Source organism: Trichomycterus rosablanca, chromosome 5, assembly GCF_030014385.1.
Source record: "Trichomycterus rosablanca isolate fTriRos1 chromosome 5, fTriRos1.hap1, whole genome shotgun sequence".
In the NCBI taxonomy this organism is placed as follows: domain Eukaryota; kingdom Metazoa; phylum Chordata; class Actinopteri; order Siluriformes; family Trichomycteridae; genus Trichomycterus; species Trichomycterus rosablanca.
The window spans coordinates 48,998,420-49,018,261 of record NC_085992.1 but is presented as its reverse complement, the minus strand read 5'-3'; the positions used below and the strand labels follow the sequence as shown (position 1 = coordinate 49,018,261).

At 39.0% G+C, this 19,842-nt stretch overlaps 1 protein-coding gene across 1 annotated transcript in view; it reads right to left on the bottom strand.

Moving 5' to 3' along the window:
* LOC134315209 (calcium uniporter protein, mitochondrial-like) overlaps positions 1–19,842 on the bottom strand; it is a 40,158-nt gene that overhangs the window by 2,750 nt on the left and 17,566 nt on the right. Inside the window, exons 2-4 of the mRNA XM_062996254.1 lie at positions 2,339–2,402; positions 2,080–2,250; positions 1,005–1,109 (exon numbers count right to left, since the gene is read on the bottom strand). Of these exons, the coding sequence (XP_062852324.1) occupies positions 1,005–1,109; positions 2,080–2,250; positions 2,339–2,402 (340 nt within the window). The remainder of the gene's footprint in view (positions 1–1,004; positions 1,110–2,079; positions 2,251–2,338; positions 2,403–19,842) is intronic.

Below are 19,842 nucleotides of genomic sequence, written 5' to 3'. Positions count from 1 at the left end.
TATACACGTACACAGAAAGCAAAATTAGGCTTTATTTATTTGTTCATCCACCCATCCTTCCATAATATCGAAGGATGTGTCCTTAATGTTCTTGCTCTTTTGAAATATTGTTTTTTAAGGTCATTTGGGTTAAAACAATGTTTTTAGATGGTGGTGCAGTGGTCTACTTCGCTAGCCCACCACAGCTGAGGTCTGGGTTCGAATTTTAGCAGTGCTATCGCTAAGACATGACTGGCTATGTAATGGTGGGTGGCCAAAGACCTGTGATGGATTGGCACCCTGTCTAGGGTATTACTGCCTTGTGGACCCACCGCACAGAATTCACACCTCTGAATAATTGTTTTCTCAAAGATCATGAAGATCATGTGGACAGAGGTGCACAACTGCATCATTTACCGTGGAAGAGATAACAGTGCACTGTGCACTACAGGGTGTTTAATCTCAGAACTAATTTGAAGGACCTGTTGGCAGCATATTCCAGATAGCTCATGGCTCACAAGTCTCAGTGGGTCAGAGCTGTTGAACGTCATGCCAGTCTTGCCTTGAAATTTAATGATTTTTGAAACTTTAATGATGGAACGCAAACTAATTTGTTCCAATATAATAAGTTGAAAAGGGTTTTCTAGATGATTCTATAATACTTGCACCTCATGCTAAACTAAAATTTGTCAGGATGGTCAGATTTGCCATAATTTACCACTACCCTGGGATCAGTAGCTAGCATGCAATATAGAAGTTCCTAGTCCGGATTGTTCTTTGTCCATGTGATTAGCAACAAACAGTCGAGCTTTAAGGTGCTCACATACAGATGGATGCAATCCCGACTTCAACTGTAGTTACAGAGCTATCATGATAAACCATTATTATTCACCACACTATACACTCCGATCAATATGTTTTATTATAAAATACATTTACTTCTCAGATCTGCATACAAGCTGACTCTACAACTCTATCTAATCTGAGTTAAATTTAATTTTAATTGGCCGTAATGTAAACCATACCAGCAGGAGCTGCCAGAATATTGTAGGTGATGTTGTTCAAACACAGCTGGAAGTCTTTGTTGAGGAGAGCTTCCATGGGTGTAGAGGATGAAACATTCACACCATCTGCAGAAAAAGCACATGTACTTACTGTAGTCGTGATCAGATTATTCACATTTATGGCGTTTTTATGGATGGATGGATGGATGGATGGATGGATGGATGGATGGATGGATGGATGGATGGATGGATGGATGGATGGATGGATGGATGGATGGATGGATGGATGGATGGATGGATGGATGGATGGATGGATGGATGGATGGATGGATGGATAATTTTATTAATCCCATTGGGAAAGTCAGTTATTACAGCAGCTCAAGATACATTAAAGCAAACAGTATTAAAGTACAAAGCATTGAAGTAAATAAGTAATGTTGTACACACAATGTAATTAAATAAACAAAATAAAAATGTAGTATGTAATATAAAAACTTAGAAGTATCCTAGCAGTAAATTTTGTTAGATGAGATAAGTTTGTTTGTAATATACTAAACTGTTGTAAAGTGTTCATTGCAGTAAATATTAACAGATGTAGTATGGTCTTATAGCAGACAGTTTGATCCAAACCAACTCACACTTGTGACGTTTTGCAATCCAAACAACTGATGGTTAAGGTACTTGTTCCAGGGTCCAACAGTGGCAACCTGGCAGTGGTGGGCCTTAAACCTTTGAGTACTAGTACAGTACTTAAACTGCTGACGTACCACTGCGTTTGGCCTGGGAGGAAGCAGGACCATTTGATAATGGGAATGGGATCTTTTTTTTTTTTTTAAATGCACTCAGATTAAAGGTAAGAAACTGTGGTTTGTGGTTAGGGGCGGCACAGTGCTGTCGGACAGGTGATACTTAACTTTATTTATCAGATGGACCACAACAGTATTCAAAAGTCTCTCGGGTAGCAAAATAATTCATGTAAGAAATGAAAGTGCCAGAAATAAATACTGAGCCAGTACGAATATCAGTCAATAGTTATATAAATGGAATCAGGGCGTCCATAGATTTAGGGATTTGGGAATTTAGGATGTGTGCATACCTTTAGTGAGTACAGATGCGGTCGACACTCCTGGATCCTCTTTCTGAATTTCATGAATAAAATCACTCACAGTCCAAAGTACAGGTCTCAGGAAGAACAGACACTTCTCCTGCCTGGAGGGTAACGGCAGCTCCAGTATCGGCCGGCCATGTTTATACTGCACTGAAATATCTACAGCACACGTAACAGAAATGATCAGATTATTGTGTCATTATTATTACAGCTAATTTCAAATATACTTGCAGTTACAACACTGTACCATTAGATGGAGCTAAAGTGCTACAGCAGATGACTGGAAGACTCCGTAGCTGGAACTTGCTGAGCTGAGAGAGGATAAAACAGGTTATAAACAGAGAAGTAAACAGGTGGATCAATATACAGAAACACAGATGGAAGCTAAATGATCGACTGACTGACAGAAATATAGACAGATCAATAAGCACATCGATTAGGGAGGGGCTGATTCATTTTCCTCACTTCTGATACTGTTCTACTGTGTGCCGGCATGAGATGCTGGTTAATCATTACAGTAACCTAGTCTAATCATTACAGTAACCTAGTTTAATCATTACAGTAACCTAGTCTAATCATTACAAAAACCTAGTTTAATCATTACAGTAACCTCGTTTAATCATTAAAGTAACCTAGTCTAATTATTACAGTAACCTAGTCTAATCATTACAAAAACCTAGTTTAATCATTACAGTAACCTCGTTTAATCATTAAAGTAACCTAGTCTAATTATTACAGTAACCTAGTCTAATCATTACAAAAACCTAGTTTAATCATTACAGTAACCTCGTTTAATCATTAAAGTAACCTAGTCTAATTATTACAGTAACCTAGTCTAATCATTACAAAAACCTAGTTTAATCATTACAGTAACCTAGTTTAATCATTACAGTAACCTAGTCTAATCATTACAAAAACCTAGTTTAATCATTACAGTAACCTCGTTTAATCATTAAAGTAACCTAGTCTAATTATTACAGTAACCTAGTCTAATCATTACAAAAACCTAGTTTAATCATTACAGTAACCTCGTTTAATCATTAAAGTAACCTAGTCTAATTATTACAGTAACCTAGTCTAATCATTACAAAAACCTAGTTTAATCATTACAGTAACCTCGTTTAATCATTAAAGTAACCTAGTCTAATCATTAAAGTAACCTAGTCTAATTATTACAGTAACCTAGTCTAATCATGACAGAAACTAAGTTGATTCTTTACTGTAATGTAGTCTAATCATTACAGTAACCTTATTGAATTATTACAATAACCTAGTCGAATCTTTACAGTAACCTAGTTTAGTCATTACAGTAATCTAGTCGAATCATTACAGAAACCTAGCTGATTAATTACAGTACCCTACTTAAACCATCACACTAACTTAGTTAAATCATTACAGTAACTTAGTTGAATCATTTCAGTAACCTTATTGAATTATCACAATAACCTAGTCGAATCTTTACAGCAGGCTGGTCAAATCATTATAGTGATCTAGTCAAATCATTACATTACCCTAATGATAATAATTACAGTAATCTAGTTGAATCATAACAGTGACCTAGTGAATCATTACAATAACCTGGTCAAATCATTACAGTGACATAGTGAAATCATTACTCTAGCATATTCAAATCATTACAGTAACCTAGAAAATATGGTAACCTAAGTGAACCAAATACCAATCATTACAGTAACCTAGAAAATATTACAGTAACCTAAGCAAAATATTACAGTAACCTAAGCACATCATTACAGTAACCTAGTTGAATCCTTATGGTAGTTAAATCATTACATTAACCTAGTTGAATAATTACAGTAACCTAGTCAAATCATAACAGCAGGCTGGTCAAATCATTACAGTGATCTAGTAAAATCATTACATTAACCTAGTTGAATAATTACAGTAACCTAGTAAAATCATAACAGCAGGCTGGTCAAATCATTACAGTGATCTAGTAAAATCATTACATTAACCTAGTTGAATCATTACAGTAATCTAGTTGAATCATTACAGTGACCTGGTCAAATCATTACAGTAACATAGATAATATTATAGCGATTTATTACAGTGACCTAACCGAATTATTACAGTAACTTAAATGAATCATTACAGTAACCTAGTTGAATCCTTACAGTAGTTAAATCATAACAGTAACCTAGTTAAATCATTACAGTAATCTAGTTGAATCATTACAGTGATCTAGTTAAATCCTGACAGTGATCTAGTCGAATCATGACAGTAACCTAGTCGAATCATGACAGTAACCTAGTCAAATCATGACAGTAACCTAGTCAAATCATGACAGTAGCCTGGTCGAATCATTACAGTGAACTAGTCAAATAATTACAGTAATCTAGCCGAATCATTACAGTAATCTAGCCGAATCATTGCCGTGACCTATTCGCTTCTGTGTTATGAAAAACGGTGTGTCTGACATGCTTTCAGAAAACTTCTATCTATTGTTCATATACGACATGTTTGTTGGTGGAGGGTGTTACTGATTGACACAACAAAGTGTTTTAGGTCAATATCAAACTGCTCCTCCAATATTAGTAGATATATGATATTGCAAAAGTATGTGGACAGCTGACCATGAGCTTGTTGGAGATCCTTTTCCAAAACCATGGGCATTAAAATAAAAGTTCCTCATCCTCCTCCACTAAATGTGTCTGCAGGTATGTGTCGATTTTTATACATTTAAAAAAACTGTGAGGTCAGTACCTGGTGTTATCACAAATGTTATTAACAAAAATGCTGACAGCAGCAGCGAGCAGGTTTTACTGTCCACTATCAGTGGCCTACCACAGAAATGAAAGGAAATTGTAGTTGAATGGAATCAAATTGCTGCAGCCAGAATAGAACAGAGCAGGTTGATGAATTTATTTATTTATTTATTAGGATTTTAACGTCATGTTTTACACTCTTTGGTTACATTCATGACAGACACACGGTAGTCAATCGTTACACAAGGTTTATCACTTCTCAAGGTTATATTGAACACGGTCATGGACAATTTTGTGTCTCCAATTCACCTCACTTGCATGTATTTGGACTGTGGGAGGAAACCGGAGCACCCGGAGTAAACCCACGCAGACACGGGGAGAACATGCAAACTCCACACAGAAAGGACCCGGACCGCCCCACCTGGGGATCGAACCCAGGACCTTCTTGCTGTGAGGCGACAGTGCTACCCACCGAACCACCGTGCCGCCCGAGCAGGTTGATGAAACAGCTCCGCATAAATGAATGAGCTGTTCACATCTAGAAGTTATCTCACTGTCCATAAACATTTAACCACAGATCACTGGTAGAAAGAATACACACTGTTTAGAGGCACTAATTACAAGTGCAAGTACAAACATCTCTACTAACGCTTAGTGCTAAAGCTTGTAATGACTGGTTAAACACTGACTGCTGACTTTAGTAGGGTGTGGTGCACAAGTAAATCGTTTGTTCTAGATTACACACACGAACAAGCTGGGTCAACAAGAGCAAAGAGAAATTTCAGTCCATCAGTGCTGAGATATTCAGCTCTCGAGTTCGAATCTCAGCTCTGCCATTGGCTAGCCGGATGCCTAAACAGACAGGATTGGCTATGTCTGTGGGAGGGCGGGCTGTAGGGATTCCTACACAAACATGAAGGATAAGGGTACAAGATACTGATCCCTGTGTGAACCTGCCTCTTGCAGGTGAAAAGAAGTGGTTGACTGCTGCACACATGTTGGAAAGGGCGTGTGTAAGGCCAGAGTAGGGGTCTGCAGCAGGGTAATTGGATATGACTAAATTGGAAGAAAAAGTAAAAAAAATAAAAAAATGCATTAAAATAATAAACAAACAAAAAAAATGACATCCCTGCCAAGTGGACTGGACTCCGTTGTGCTGACCCAACAATGGCAAATAGGTTTTGCTGAGGCACGCTAAGTACAGGCCCTGATGAATGAATGCACTTTTCTACAAGAAGGTTAAGAGATTTAAGCTTGACGTTTATTTTCTATTTTGTGTGGCGTACAATTAGCATCGAGTTTCACGTGTCTATGATGCTAAGATGTTATTAGGTCAAAGACATTGACCGACCCACATGTTGACTACTCATTTAGACCGACAGCTAATATATATATATATATATATATATATATATACACACACACCGATTAACCATGAGATTAAAACCACCTCCTTGTTTCTACTTGTTAGTGTTTTTTGTGCTGGCATGAGTGGATCAGACACATCGGCACTGATGGAGTTTTTAAACACCTCACTGTCACTGCTGGACTGAGAATAGTCCACCAACCAAATATATCCAGTCAACAGCGCCCCGTGGGCAGCGTCCTGTGACCACTGATGAAGGTCTAGAAGATGACCGACTCAAACAGCAGCAATAGATGAGCGATCGTCTCTGACTTTACATCTACAAGGTGGACCGACTAGGTAGGAGTGTCTAATAGAGTGGACAGTGAGTGGACACGGTATTTAAAAACTCCAGCAGCGCTGCTGTGTCTGATCCACTCATACCAGCACAACACACACTAACACACCACCACAATGTCAGTGTCACTGCAGTGCTGAGAATGATCCAACACCTAAATAATACCTGCTCTGTGGTGGTCCTGACTATTGAAGAACAGCATGAAAGGGGGCTAACAAAGCATGCAGAGAAACAGATGGACTACAGTCAGTAATTGTAGAACTACAAAGTGCTTCTATATGGTAAGTGGAGCTGATAACATGGACAGTGAATGTAGAAACAAGGAGGTGGTTTTAATGTTATGGTCGATCTTTGTATTTAATTCACTGTGTAGTAGTTTTACTTTTAAACTCGTGTTATGCAGCTCTAGGTTCTGTCTGAGTCACTTTAACCACGTCTTAAAAAACAGTTTGTCTCACTAATTGCGCTTTGAAAATATAGGTTTTTTATAATTAATTGGACTAAGAAGCAGTAAAGGCTGGGGTAGAGTGAAGGCCTCGTGGGCGAAGATCTATAACATAAAGAGCATGAGGGATGTTAACAGTCCAGTCCATACTCACGATACATTATGGTACATTTACTTCATTCGTATAATGTTCCAATTTCATTACACCGTGTTCTCCAGATACCTGCACAGCCTCCATAACAGTAAGAAAAATATACAACAAGAGCACAGCTTGGTGCAGCTTTACAGTCGTAGCATACGCCAGCCTCGAACACCTCGGAAAAAATGAACTACTACATCATACTCAACAGCTCTCGGCATGACGGTGAGGGAAAATACATCTGCTCAGATCAATGATGCAGGACTCCCATGAGGTGTTTTTTTCTTCTGCAGACTTAATAACAGCGAGAACCTGATGATTATGACAAGAAGGATTCACAGTGCTTCGGAAGATTGCACGGCCCATTAATATTTAATTAGAGACCTGAGTCACGTCAGCCCAGAACATGTCAATGATATTGATGGTGCAGAGCGTTCCCAGCATCAGCTTCAGGACTTGTTACTAGTTAAAGACGTCTAATGCATACTAATACGTTATATGGATGAAAGTATTGGGACATCTTTCCTAATTTTGGAAATTATTTGTTTCAGCCACAACAATTGCTAACAGGTGTAATGAATCAATTATACTGTATGCTGACAACTTAAGGAAGGACCTTTCCGGTACCAGCATGACCTCTCTGGTACCCCTGTGCACAAAGCAAGTGTATAAAGTCCATAAGGCCAGTGTCCTGCACAGAGCCCTGACCTCAGCCTCACTGAATAGCTGTGGAACGAATTAGAACATCAATTGATACTTTCCTGACCAACATCAGCCCAGCCATTCAAATGTTCTTTTAACTGAATGAGCACAAATTCCCACAGACAAGTCTTGTAGAAGCCTTCTCAGTAGAGTGGTTGTTGTTGTAGCTAAAAAAGGTCACTTTATTTCAACACCACTTGCTTTAAAATAGGATGTCCAACAAGCTCATAACCAAGTGTCTAAATACTTTTGGCCATGTAGTGTATTTTAGGGCTCAATCCATTTGTTTCATAAAGGAGCATCTGGAGAAATCTCAGTCTGTGTAGTGCAAAGCAAGCCAAAAAGCACTGTTAAATAATGAAAACCATCATGATACTGTTAAAATGCTAAAAATGCGTCGACGTCAGTATTTTAATTTCTACACCGTTTCCATTCATATAAGCGTTCATATGATTTCCCTCGGCACTACTTGCTGTGTGCAGGACCTAAGTCGTATCTGATATAGTCACTGGTTGGCGGCATTGAGCGCAGTCCTAAATAATGCCGTCTGCAGCAGTCAGAGGCCGATTGTAGAGCTTTCAAAGAAAAGCTGAAAGTTTTCCACGACCCAAAACATCCAAAGTTTGGGAATACTTAAAACTGGCACAAAACTAAAAGGTGGTTTGTACACTGTGCAAAGCTTTGATGGTACCACAGCAGCACCAGCGCCATGTTACACGTCTATATTGTTTCATTAAGCTTCTTGATCGCGGAGATCTTGGAATACCGTATTTATTAGCGAGTTCAGTCAGACCACCGTGCACTTTTGCTCGCAATTTTGCGGTTGCTGCGGTGCTCCAAGCACAAAAAGCGTCTCGTGTGAATGAGCCTTAACACTCACCACTGTGTTTACATGGTTTTGAATGTGAAGTAAGTGTGAAGTGTGAAGTGTAAGTTGAGTGAATGTGGAGGTTAGAATCTGGGATCATTCTGTCGTTACTGTATGTTGGACTTAATGAGACGTGCCCACCTCTCACTATTTTATTTCTGCTATAAGTTTAAGCACTTTGTGTACGGTACGCCATAAACACGTGCTGCACTTTAATATGGAGCACTTGAGAATGTGATAATATGGACATAAACCCTGATTACATTTAGTTCTGCGTTATATTATTATGCCGTACAGTTTGTTGTTAAAATAAAAGAAGCTTAAATGAGATTCTAAATAAAATTTTTGGAGGAAAATTAATCACTGAGATTAATCGACTAATCAATGAAATAGTCTACAGATTAATCGATAGAAAAATAGTCGTTAGTGGCAGCCCTACAATGAAACATTAACTTTATTATGCAAAGAGAAAACCATACATCAATTCAATGCAGAGACACTACGTATTTAATCTATATAGAAACACAGTTCTCTAGGACTAAGCTCATCTTAGATGGACCAAAAGACATGTTGTGTGATCAGATGAGTTCACGGAGGACCATCCAAACTATAAAAGTTAAAGGTGCAAAGCCAAAATCAGACAACAGACAACAAGTCTTCTAATGCCTAGTTCACACGACAGAATTTTTGCCCTGATTTTCGTTCGCTAGATGAGGCAACTTGGAAGCAACTCAGCGTGAACTGTTCAACGACTCGATCCAAGCGGCTCAACTCAAGAAAAATATCTAGCATGTTAAATATCTGGGCCAGTCAGCGACTCAAAATCCTGTAGGCGTTGCGAGCAGGTTGCGAATGGCAGCGAGTGATATGTTGAACTACAGCCAATGAGAACACAGGAAACGGGGTGAAGGGAAACCCGGGGGAGGAGTGTAAAAACGTGAGACAGGGGCATAATATGATTTCTATCAGAATACATCGGCTTTACACACAAGCTTTACAGTATTTGTGACCTTATCGTCCGTGCCAAACCATCATACCCACACTGCATTGCAAAAAATATTTATTAACCTCCAACTCACTACAGAACAGATGATCCCTGCTGGTCGTGTTGCCAAATCCACTCAGATTCATTTATTTTTCCTATCTTTGATCGCTCGCTTCTTGCTGACGTGCACTTTTAGACGCGGTATATTCATGTGTGTTTTTAATGACAAAACGTAAGTTGGGAGACCAGACAGACTCGCCTGAGATTCCTCCTGACGGTAGATGGTGTAGTGTGTGACCCTCTATCGCCGATCAGTCGTGTAGTGTGAACTGTACAGCGACCTGAACAGCTTAGAAAGTCATATACAGTAGTGTGAACTTGGCTTAAGCTACACTTACAACTACCAGACAATTGAAATGACAGATCATCAGTCAGGACGTGCCAAGTTGACCGAAGTCACAGTTCCATTCTCTGACGCTTCAATTACAGAGCCAGAACACCCTGTTTCCAAAGATAATGCATTAACATCTAAAGCACAGGGACCTCGTGAAATTACATCCTTATTCAGAGCAGCCCAGAGGAGCCAGCGCCATGAGAGCGCCATGAGAGTTTCCATTTAAATGGTTCACAAATTGGAAGCAAACTTCAGAAAAAGTCAGAAAAAAAAGAACGTGAATTAGTTCGTTCACAGCCTGTATTAAAGTTTAACGTCCAAAAGAGGTTTTAAAACCTAATACACAGTATGCAATTTCCTTTTTTTAGGGCTGTCATGCGATTACAATTTTTAATCAAGATTTATCGCAATTAAAGAACCAAATAATCGCAAGTAATCGCTAACTAATAACTAAGCACAATTTGAACAGTTATGCACATTTTTATTGCAAGAAAATGTTTACCAATAAAAACATGCATACAATTATGATAAAATTATTAAATCTAAATTATTTTTAGAAAGCCATTTTTAGAAATTATTTATAGTAACTCAGAAGTTACACTTCAAGTTCAAATTCCTGCCTCTGGTATTTTTAATGCACAGTTTTAGTTATTTTAATTTTACTTAACGAAAATATTGTAATATAATAATAACAACCTGGCGAGTGCAGCCAATGGGGGGGGCAGTGAGGTGAGTGGTTGAGTTCATGTCGTGGAGCCCCCCCATGACTCCTCCTGTGCAACACATATAACGTCACGTCGACCCACATCGTTAACTATGTTAAAGCGTTTATACAGTCCATTGTGATCCATTTAAGACTAGTGTTTGTGATGTTCCGTGTACAGTTAATGCGCTTTACATCCAAATTCCTCTGAAATAAATCAGACCGAGTCTGAGCTCATTTAGCCTGTAACGCGTATCCGTGCGCTCAGATGCCCGACGAGACAAAGGCGGCTCTGACCAAAGATGATATTAAAGCGTCAATTAATAACTGTCATTTTGTCTAGTGATGATTTCTCATGCTTTTTGGAAACAAAAATTATTATTTATAATACGCAATATTTCACAATATGTAGCAGCAGCAGCAGCTCGAGTCATTTGTAACTCACGACCGCAAACTGAAGACAGACCGGTGTTATCGCTACAGTATGAACACAATGTTACTGTGTTAAAGCAGCGCAAAGACACATATTTAGGTGGCACAAACAGTCCAATAAAAATTGTTTAATTAAAAAATTTTATCTCGATTAATTTTTTTAATCGGAATTCAAATTTTAACGCGTCAATCGCATTAATTAACGCAGCCCAACTTTTTTTGTATTTTTTTAATCAGACTTCATTTCAAAAAACGCAAAAAAAAAAAACTCAAAATATAAACTTTCTCAAGTCATAAATTAGTTGTTAGGTCTCTGATCATTTTTGGCACATCAGCAATCAGTCGTGTACAGTAAAAGGAATCATGCATTTAACTACATTTCTTACACTGTAACCAGAGCGGTAGAGAGAACAGAGTGGCGACACTCCCATAGGGAACCGTTGGAAAGGGGGCGGGACATTTTTTCTGCCCAGCTTCCGGGTTGTGGAGCTCTGTATAGTTCCAAACATCCCATAGAGCCCCATTCATTTCCACTACTTATCAAGCATTTTTAGCTGTTTGTTGCTTTGTTTTAAAAAAAATAATGAATTTGATGTCATTAATATACGTAATACTGTTATTATTTAGCATTTGCTCAGCACTAAATGTTACATGTTTATCTTAATTAATAGGTATAACTGAATTTAGCTTAGTCAGCTAAGCTAAATTATTGACACTAGAGTCTTTTCACCTAAAATTGATTAATTAAAAGTTGATTAATCAAGAGTCTTGTTACAGAAATGATAATAAAACATCAGAGCCATAATAAATCATTATACTTTTACTTTCATTCTTAAGTACATTTGAAGGTAAATTTAGTTTAGTACTTTAGTGGAGGTAAAGAGTATTTTTACTTTTACTACTACTTTTACTGGAGTAATATGTTACCTTGGATATCTCTACTTCAACTCAACTACATGGTTTGTGTACCTTGTCCACCACTTACATTAGACAAAATGAACTAGTGCATATTAATTATGAATTAATTCATGTATTACATGTAGGAATAAATTATTACTTACTCATGAAATAAGACATGAATTAATGCTATTTCATGTACCTGCACTATAATGTTAAAGGTATTGGTACGGTAGTGTGTTTATGAATCTGTTCATTCAGTGCAGGTAAACCTTATGAATCCAGCCACATGGCTTAGTGTTTAACCAAAATGATTATTATTATGAATCCTCAGGAAAGTGAAGGGAGATTAGTTTATGTAAAAAACAAAACATAAAAAACTGTCTAATCTCTGTACTGTATATTGTCTCTACTACTTAATGATATCGCATTATGTAATGTATGCTAATATAATGTACTGTGTGTTAACAAGAACGACCTATTAAGTCATTATAAACATCAATCTTCCACTTCATATACCAAATTGATATTAAAGCAGATGCAGTAAATGTAAACGCAGTTGAAAATACCCAGAAATTGTACAAATGTTTATTATTTAGCGTTTAATATTTCACTCACTGCTGCCTGTCCCATATGAGAACATGACAGCGCCGGGTTTGTTTGGAACTATTGGAGGGTTACATGAACCACGTGACCGCGTAGCGGCGAGATCAAGGAGTGTCGCAACTCTCTCTATCTACGGCTCTGACTGTAACTACGTTCATTACAGTGGAAGCCTATTGGGTATTGCTGTGAGTTACCAACTAGAAGGTTTGCCTGCTCCATGTGAGCCGTACGATGGCTGACCCTGCACTCTGACCCCAGTTTCCAAACAAGCTGGGATATGCGCATAATTTATTTATTTATTTATTCATTTGATTTTTAATGACACTTTCTACACTTAATTGTGTTAATTATGGCATGATGGGTGTTATGTTTAAATCATTTTCTTTTTTTCGTTTATATTTTTGTTTTAATTTTCTTGTGTTGTCTTGGTTTAGGGCTTCTTTACCAGTTCCAGGTATGTGTAGTAGTTGTCTCTCTCTGGTGTATTTGGGGCATTCGATTAAGATTTTATTGTAAGTTGTGTTTGACATCTTTCACATGTTGGGGGATTGTCTCCTTTTATTAGGTATTGATGGGTGATTTTTGCATGACCTATTCTGCATCTTGTGTATATAACCTGATCCACTCGTCTTCCTTGGTGAGTTCTTGGATTATTGTGTATATTTGGCTGTATCTCATGTAGTTTGTTTGTTGTCTGTGTGTCCCACTCAGTTTGCCATTTTTCCTTGATGTATTTATTTATTGATGGCTTGATATCTGTTGCAGGGATTTCTGTGTTTGTTGTATTTTGCATCATCATCTTTCTGGCTAATTTATCCGCCTTTTCATTTCCACTTATTCCACTGTGTCCAGGAACCCAGCACAGTTTTATGTTGTAGTTCATACCGGTTAGTCTATTGATAGATCTTTGTATATTGTTGATAATTGGGTGGTCTGTTTTGCATGATTCGATTGCTTTAAGGCATGATTTTGAGTCAGTACATATTATAATTTTTTCCTTGCAGGTTTCTTCTGCAAATTTTAAAGCCATTGGCTTTGGGGATAGGCGCATAAAGAATTTCACTGTACCGCACGTGTGTATGTACAACCCCAAATCAAAAAAAGATTGCATTTTCCATACTGTCCCAACTTTTTTCCCAACTGATTTGTGGTTGTACATCTTGATGGAAATGGAAAGAAGTAATTAGATTTTTCCCAAATTGTGATATAATAATTTAATATACAGCATTGTCTTAAATTTCCCTTTGTGCTCCGGCAATCTCAGCTGTTTGCAGTCTAGGTTCTAGATTTTCAATAATAATCTACTGGTTTCTCTGGTGGCTTGAAACCTGGAGAAGCTTAGAGAGGATCTGGTGCCGCACACTACCACTACTGTGCTTGCACGTTGGGAGTGGTACTAGCAGCAAATTTTCAATAATAATCTAAGACGACTACATTGGGAGCAAAATTAATATCATAATAATAATAATAATAATAATAATAATAATAATAATAGTATTTACCCCACTGCATAATGTGCCAAAGTCTATCTGTTAAAACCTGACTGTCTTATTAGTGAAATGTACTGCACCATTTTTCACCCTAAGGGAGCGTCCAGAAGGACGTGTTTCATTTCAGCAGATTCACCAGGCTAGAAGAAATCGATAAAAGAAAAGAAATGAAGAGGTAATTTCAGGAAAACAAAAACAAATTACTGACGGAAAATTGATTCACAGTCAGGATGTTTTTGGGTAGCTGGGTTGTTTAAATCTTTTTGCCATGTTTTGCTAGCTTTTGCATGTAACATTAAAACTAAAGCCTAATGGAAATGGTTTTGCTATTATACAAAGATAACAGCACACAAGAGCGCACACATACACACAAAATCAGCAAGGGTAAGAAACTAAGTGCACAATCATTCCACACACTCCAAAAAGCTGGAACAGAGGCGTGTTTACCCGTGTTCCATCACCTCTCATATTAATCAGACTTTTTAATGGTCTGGGAACTGATGACACTCATTTTTGCTGATTTACAAGTGGATGACAGATGTTGGCTTATGCACCTTCACTGATAACAGTCTGGATAGCAATATTTTGTTTCTACTTTTATCAGTTAAATAAAGACTTAAGTGAATTAAGAAATCGCAGGCATTTTTTTACGGAAATGATGTTTGTGTGTATAAATGGGCGGCACAATGGCTTACTGGGTAGCACTGTCGCATCACAGCAAGAAGGTCCTGGGTTCGATCCCCAGGCGGGGCGGTCCGGGTCCTTTCTGTGCGGAGTTTGCATGTTCTCCCCGTGTCTGCGTGGGTTTCCTCCGGGTGCTCCGGTTTTCTCCCACAGTCCAAAAACATGCAGCCAGGCTAATTGGAGACACTGAATTGTCCTATAGGTACCTGGCCGCTAGGATGCATAAAACCAGTGCATTGAAGTGCCGGTCCCAAGCCCGGATAAATAGAGAGGGTCGTGTCAGGAAGGGCATCCGGCGTAAAAACTGTGACAAATCAATAATGATGTAATGATGTACTCTATACTGTATATATTTATGTAGTGCTACATACTATGTACACTAAATATATAAATAAGAGATCTTCAAAAAGTTTCCACACTTTTTTTTGGAGTAAATTGTCATGTCTGAGAGACTGAGAGACACTTATAGTCCGGATTTAGCTTCCACCTTTTTGGACACTCAAAGAAGCTTTAAGAGGAAGAAGATTTTCATGTGATGATGAGGTGAAAGCAGCGCTGCATCAGTGGCTACGAGCTCAACCAAAAATATGTTTTGCTAATGCCTTTAAGGCCCCTCTGGTGGCGCAGCGGTAAAAACATGCTAGCACACCAGAGCGGACATTTCAAACTCTGCCATCCGGCTGGGCGCCTACATGAACAACGATTGGCTGTTGTTCATACAGATGAGAGCCACTTTTTTTTAAACAACATTAAATTGAAGCCAAATGATGACCGTAATATAAGTTTCCTTTTATTATTCCTCTTTAAAAAATCTTATCTTTTATTTATCTAAATAATAAATGCCCTTTTATTTCTGAGGTAGGTACAAACTATGCCAAATAATGTTTATTGTGTAAAAAAACTGAAATGAAATTTAAAAACAAATCCAACATTATATAAATAAATGAATAATACAAATAAAGAAAGTATCCTCACATGAATGAATTTGGCTGGAAAATTCCCTACCTGGCAACTTTGTGAAGTGCCGTCAACCAGGCGAGGTGAATCGCGCCGGCGTCCTCTGCTGTTTAAAGTGAATATCGATTCATCTTAAATGAATAATCGATTCGAATCGTGGCACATGTGCACCGATTTTTAACTGTCTTGTGGTGCATCGTTACATCCCTACTGACGACATTAAACAGTTTGTACAATGCCGAGAAAAATGCATCAAAGATGACGATGTAGAAAAGTGATGTCTTAAAAACTGAGGCTTATCGGATTCACATGGCACAAGCATTTGAACGCAGTCTGTTGAAAAGGTGGAGACAAACAGGAATGGAGGAATGGAAGACCGAACATTACATTTTTCTTTTAACTGGAAAAATGGCAACGGAGACGCACAAAACGCTGATGAAAGCACCTGCTGACTTTTTTTGTTTCCTTGCCTTAAAGAGGTCATGAGGGAACGAAAGTTTGCAAATGTTTCAGAGATTTAGACCCCTGTGAAGCAACTCTGAAGGCGATTCCAAAAAAGACTTTTACAATGGGTTTCAGAAGCTGTACGAACGTTGTCAGAAGTGTGTTGTGTCTGATAGACACTACTGTAAGTGTCAATAAAGGTATTTTTTATACATGTGAGAAAGAGAGAGATTATTTAAGTTGAAACATGTTTAAATGTTGCTGCTTGAATTCCAGTCAGTATTTATTCGGACCCGGGCTTCAAACACTTCTTCCCACCCTTACTTACAGATAATTAAGTTGTTCCACAAGCTTGATTCTAAAATGTCATAAACCTTCAGATAAAGAACAGTACTACAGTCGGTCTATGACTTTTCACCCCTGCAGGCAGTGCAGCTCCAGATTACATGTTACAGTGATTAATTACAGTGCCAATACAGCCATTCTCAATTCCATTTCAGAGCACTTCATCCTCCCCCAGCGCTTCCAGGTGTAGAATATACTGAGCAACCAACTGACCACAGCACCGCTGCTGCTTACTGTCCTGTTAGGTTTGCAGATAGGTTTTTTACAGTGCTTTGATTTCAATGTAGTTCGAAACACAGATGGGGACTCGAGTCCGAGTCGCACGTAAATTGCACACACGGCAACTTCAGACTCGACTTGGACTCGTTTCAAATGTCTCAGACTCGCAAAAAAATTACTTGTAGACAAAAAAAGTCAGCATGTGTTAGCTACGTGTGACAATATACTGTATATATACTGTATATATATATAGAAAACGTATCAGTTTAAGCTTTTAACTGGTACCTTCTTGTTACAGAAATTACATTCATTTACACAATGACTCTAGCCTAAAGACTCGTGACTTCACTCGGACTCTAGCCTGAAGACTCGTGACTTGACCCGAACTCTAGCCTGAAGACTCGTATCTTGACTCGGACTCTAGCCTAAAGATTCGTGACTTGACTCGGACTCTAGCCTGAAGACTCGTGACTTGACCCGAACTCTAGCCTAAAGACTCGTATCTTGACTCGGACTCTAGCCTAAAGACTCGTGACTTGACTCGGACTCTAGCCTGAAGACTCGTGACTTGACCCGGACTCTAGCCTGAAGACTCGTGACTTGACCCGAACTCTAGCCTAAAGACTCGTATCTTGACTCGGACTCTAGCCTAAAGACTCGTGACTTGACCCGGACTCTAGCCTGAAGACTCGTGACTTGACCCGGACTCTAGCCTAAAGACTCGTGACTTGACCCGAACTCTAGCCTGAAGACTCGTGACTTGACCCGAACTCTAGCCTGAAGACTCGTGACTTGACCCGAACTCTAGCCTAAAGACTCGTGACTTGACCCGGACTCTAGCCTGAAGACTCGTGACTTGACCCGAACTCTAGCCTGAAGACTCGTGACTTGACCCGAACTCTAGCCTAAAGACTCGTGACTTGACCCGGACTCTAGCCTGAAGACTCGTGACTTGACCCGGACTCTAGCCTGAAGACTCGTGACTTGACCCGGACTCTAGCCTGAAGACTCGTGACTTGACCCGGACTCTAGCCTGAAGACTCGTGACTTGACCCGAACTCTAGCCTGAAGACTCGTGACTTGACCCGAACTCTAGCCTAAAGACTCGTGACTTGACCCGGACTCTAGCCTGAAGACTCGTGACTTGACACGGACTCTAGCCTGAAGACTCGTGACTTGACCCGGACTCTAGCCTGAAGACTCGTGACTTGACCCGAACTCTAGCCTGAAGACTCGTGACTTGACCCGAACTCTAGCCTAAAGACTCGTGACTTGACTCGGACTCTAGCCTGAAGACTCGTGACTTGACCCGGACTCTAGCCTGAAGACTCGTGACTTGACCCGGACTCTAGCCTGAAGACTCGTGACTTGACCCGGACTCTAGCCTGAAGACTCGTGACTTGACCCGCACTCTAGCCTAAAGACTCATGACTTGACTCGGACTCTAGCCTAAAGACTCATGACTTGACTCGGACTCTAGCCTGAAGACTCGTGACTTGACCCGGACTCTAGCCTAAAGACTCGTGACTTGACTCTGACTCGTATTTTGTGACTTGTGAACATCTCTGGTTCAAAATTGCCCAATCACGTTTTGGTGTCTAAACTTAACAAAATCAGGGGTAATTTCATGAGCTGACAGCAAACAATTTCATCAGAAAAAAAATCATCCTTGTTGCTGTTCCAGCCTCTATAATATGGGAAATAAATCATACAGAGGTGGCCTGCGATACAAACCTGGGAAGGCTTTCTAGCTGGACATATCCTTTTCCGCTTAGTATTTCATTGGTACATACCTCATTTGTACATAAATCCCATATATACTGTATACGTCTGTTTACCATGTTTTTACGTACACATTCCTTGATCGTGTCCATAGCACCTTAATCACTTTAACCTGCATAGCACCTTAATATTAATCTGCACCTTAATATGTATATTGTTTTTTAGCTACATATCTTGTTTATAGTATGGTTTATAAATCTTGTTCATACCACTGCTATTTACCCACTGTAAATAATGTATATCATAAATACTGTTTATCCTGCACATTCTGCTTATTGCACTTCTGGTTAGATGCTAAACTGCATTTTGTTGCCTTGTACTTGTACATGTGTAATGACAATAAAGTTGAATCTAATCTAATCTAATCTTTATGTATGTGTGTTTAAGTCATGGCTTCAGAGGGAAAACTGAGGAGAACCTAAATTCGGTTCCTACTTTTAAAAACTGCTGACTTACGCAAGAATCAGCTCTCTCAAACACGGGCAGATTCAGGATGGGGTCTATTTGAGGAGCACCTAATTGTGTGCACCCATGATTGAAAATGCATCACTATAGTGCTCTATCTAGCGGCAAAAATGAGGCGAAGTGCCCTACTGGCTGAGTGACTGAGTGCCAACCATAGTTTTCCTTCTGGCAGTAAATTCTGATGTGCCCTCCAGTGCAAGAAAATTTAATAATGTGTGGTAATGGTGCTCTTCCAATAGAAAAAGGTTCTGTTATAAAACGTATTCTCTGCCGTCCCGACTTTACAGTGTTTTAAAAGAAGCCCTTTCCAGGAGAGATCGTTTGTTTGGCTTTTAACGCCCTGTTTAATGAGTTACTTTCAAGGCTGAATAGGTTTAGCTTTGTGTATTGAAATATGATAACTGTATTGTCTGTCACCTCATCCTGACCCACTTATAAAACCTGTTTTTCTGCTTACTGGCACGGTCATGGTCATTAAGCTCTGGGCAAATGGTCGCCTCTATTTGATTATAATACATCTTGGAGTGTGTTTTGCGTGACTGGTGAAGGGTTGCCTGATAAGCTGAGATCCTGCCAAGACGAGCCAAGATGAGCTTCCCAGTCTAGAGGTGGCAGGATGATGATTTATTTATTTATTAGGATTTTAACGTTGTGTTTTACACACTTTGGTTCCATTCATGACAGAAACGATAATTACTGGTTACACAAAATTCATCAGTTCACAAGCTTGTATCTCCAATTCACCTCACTTGCACGTCTTTGTACGGT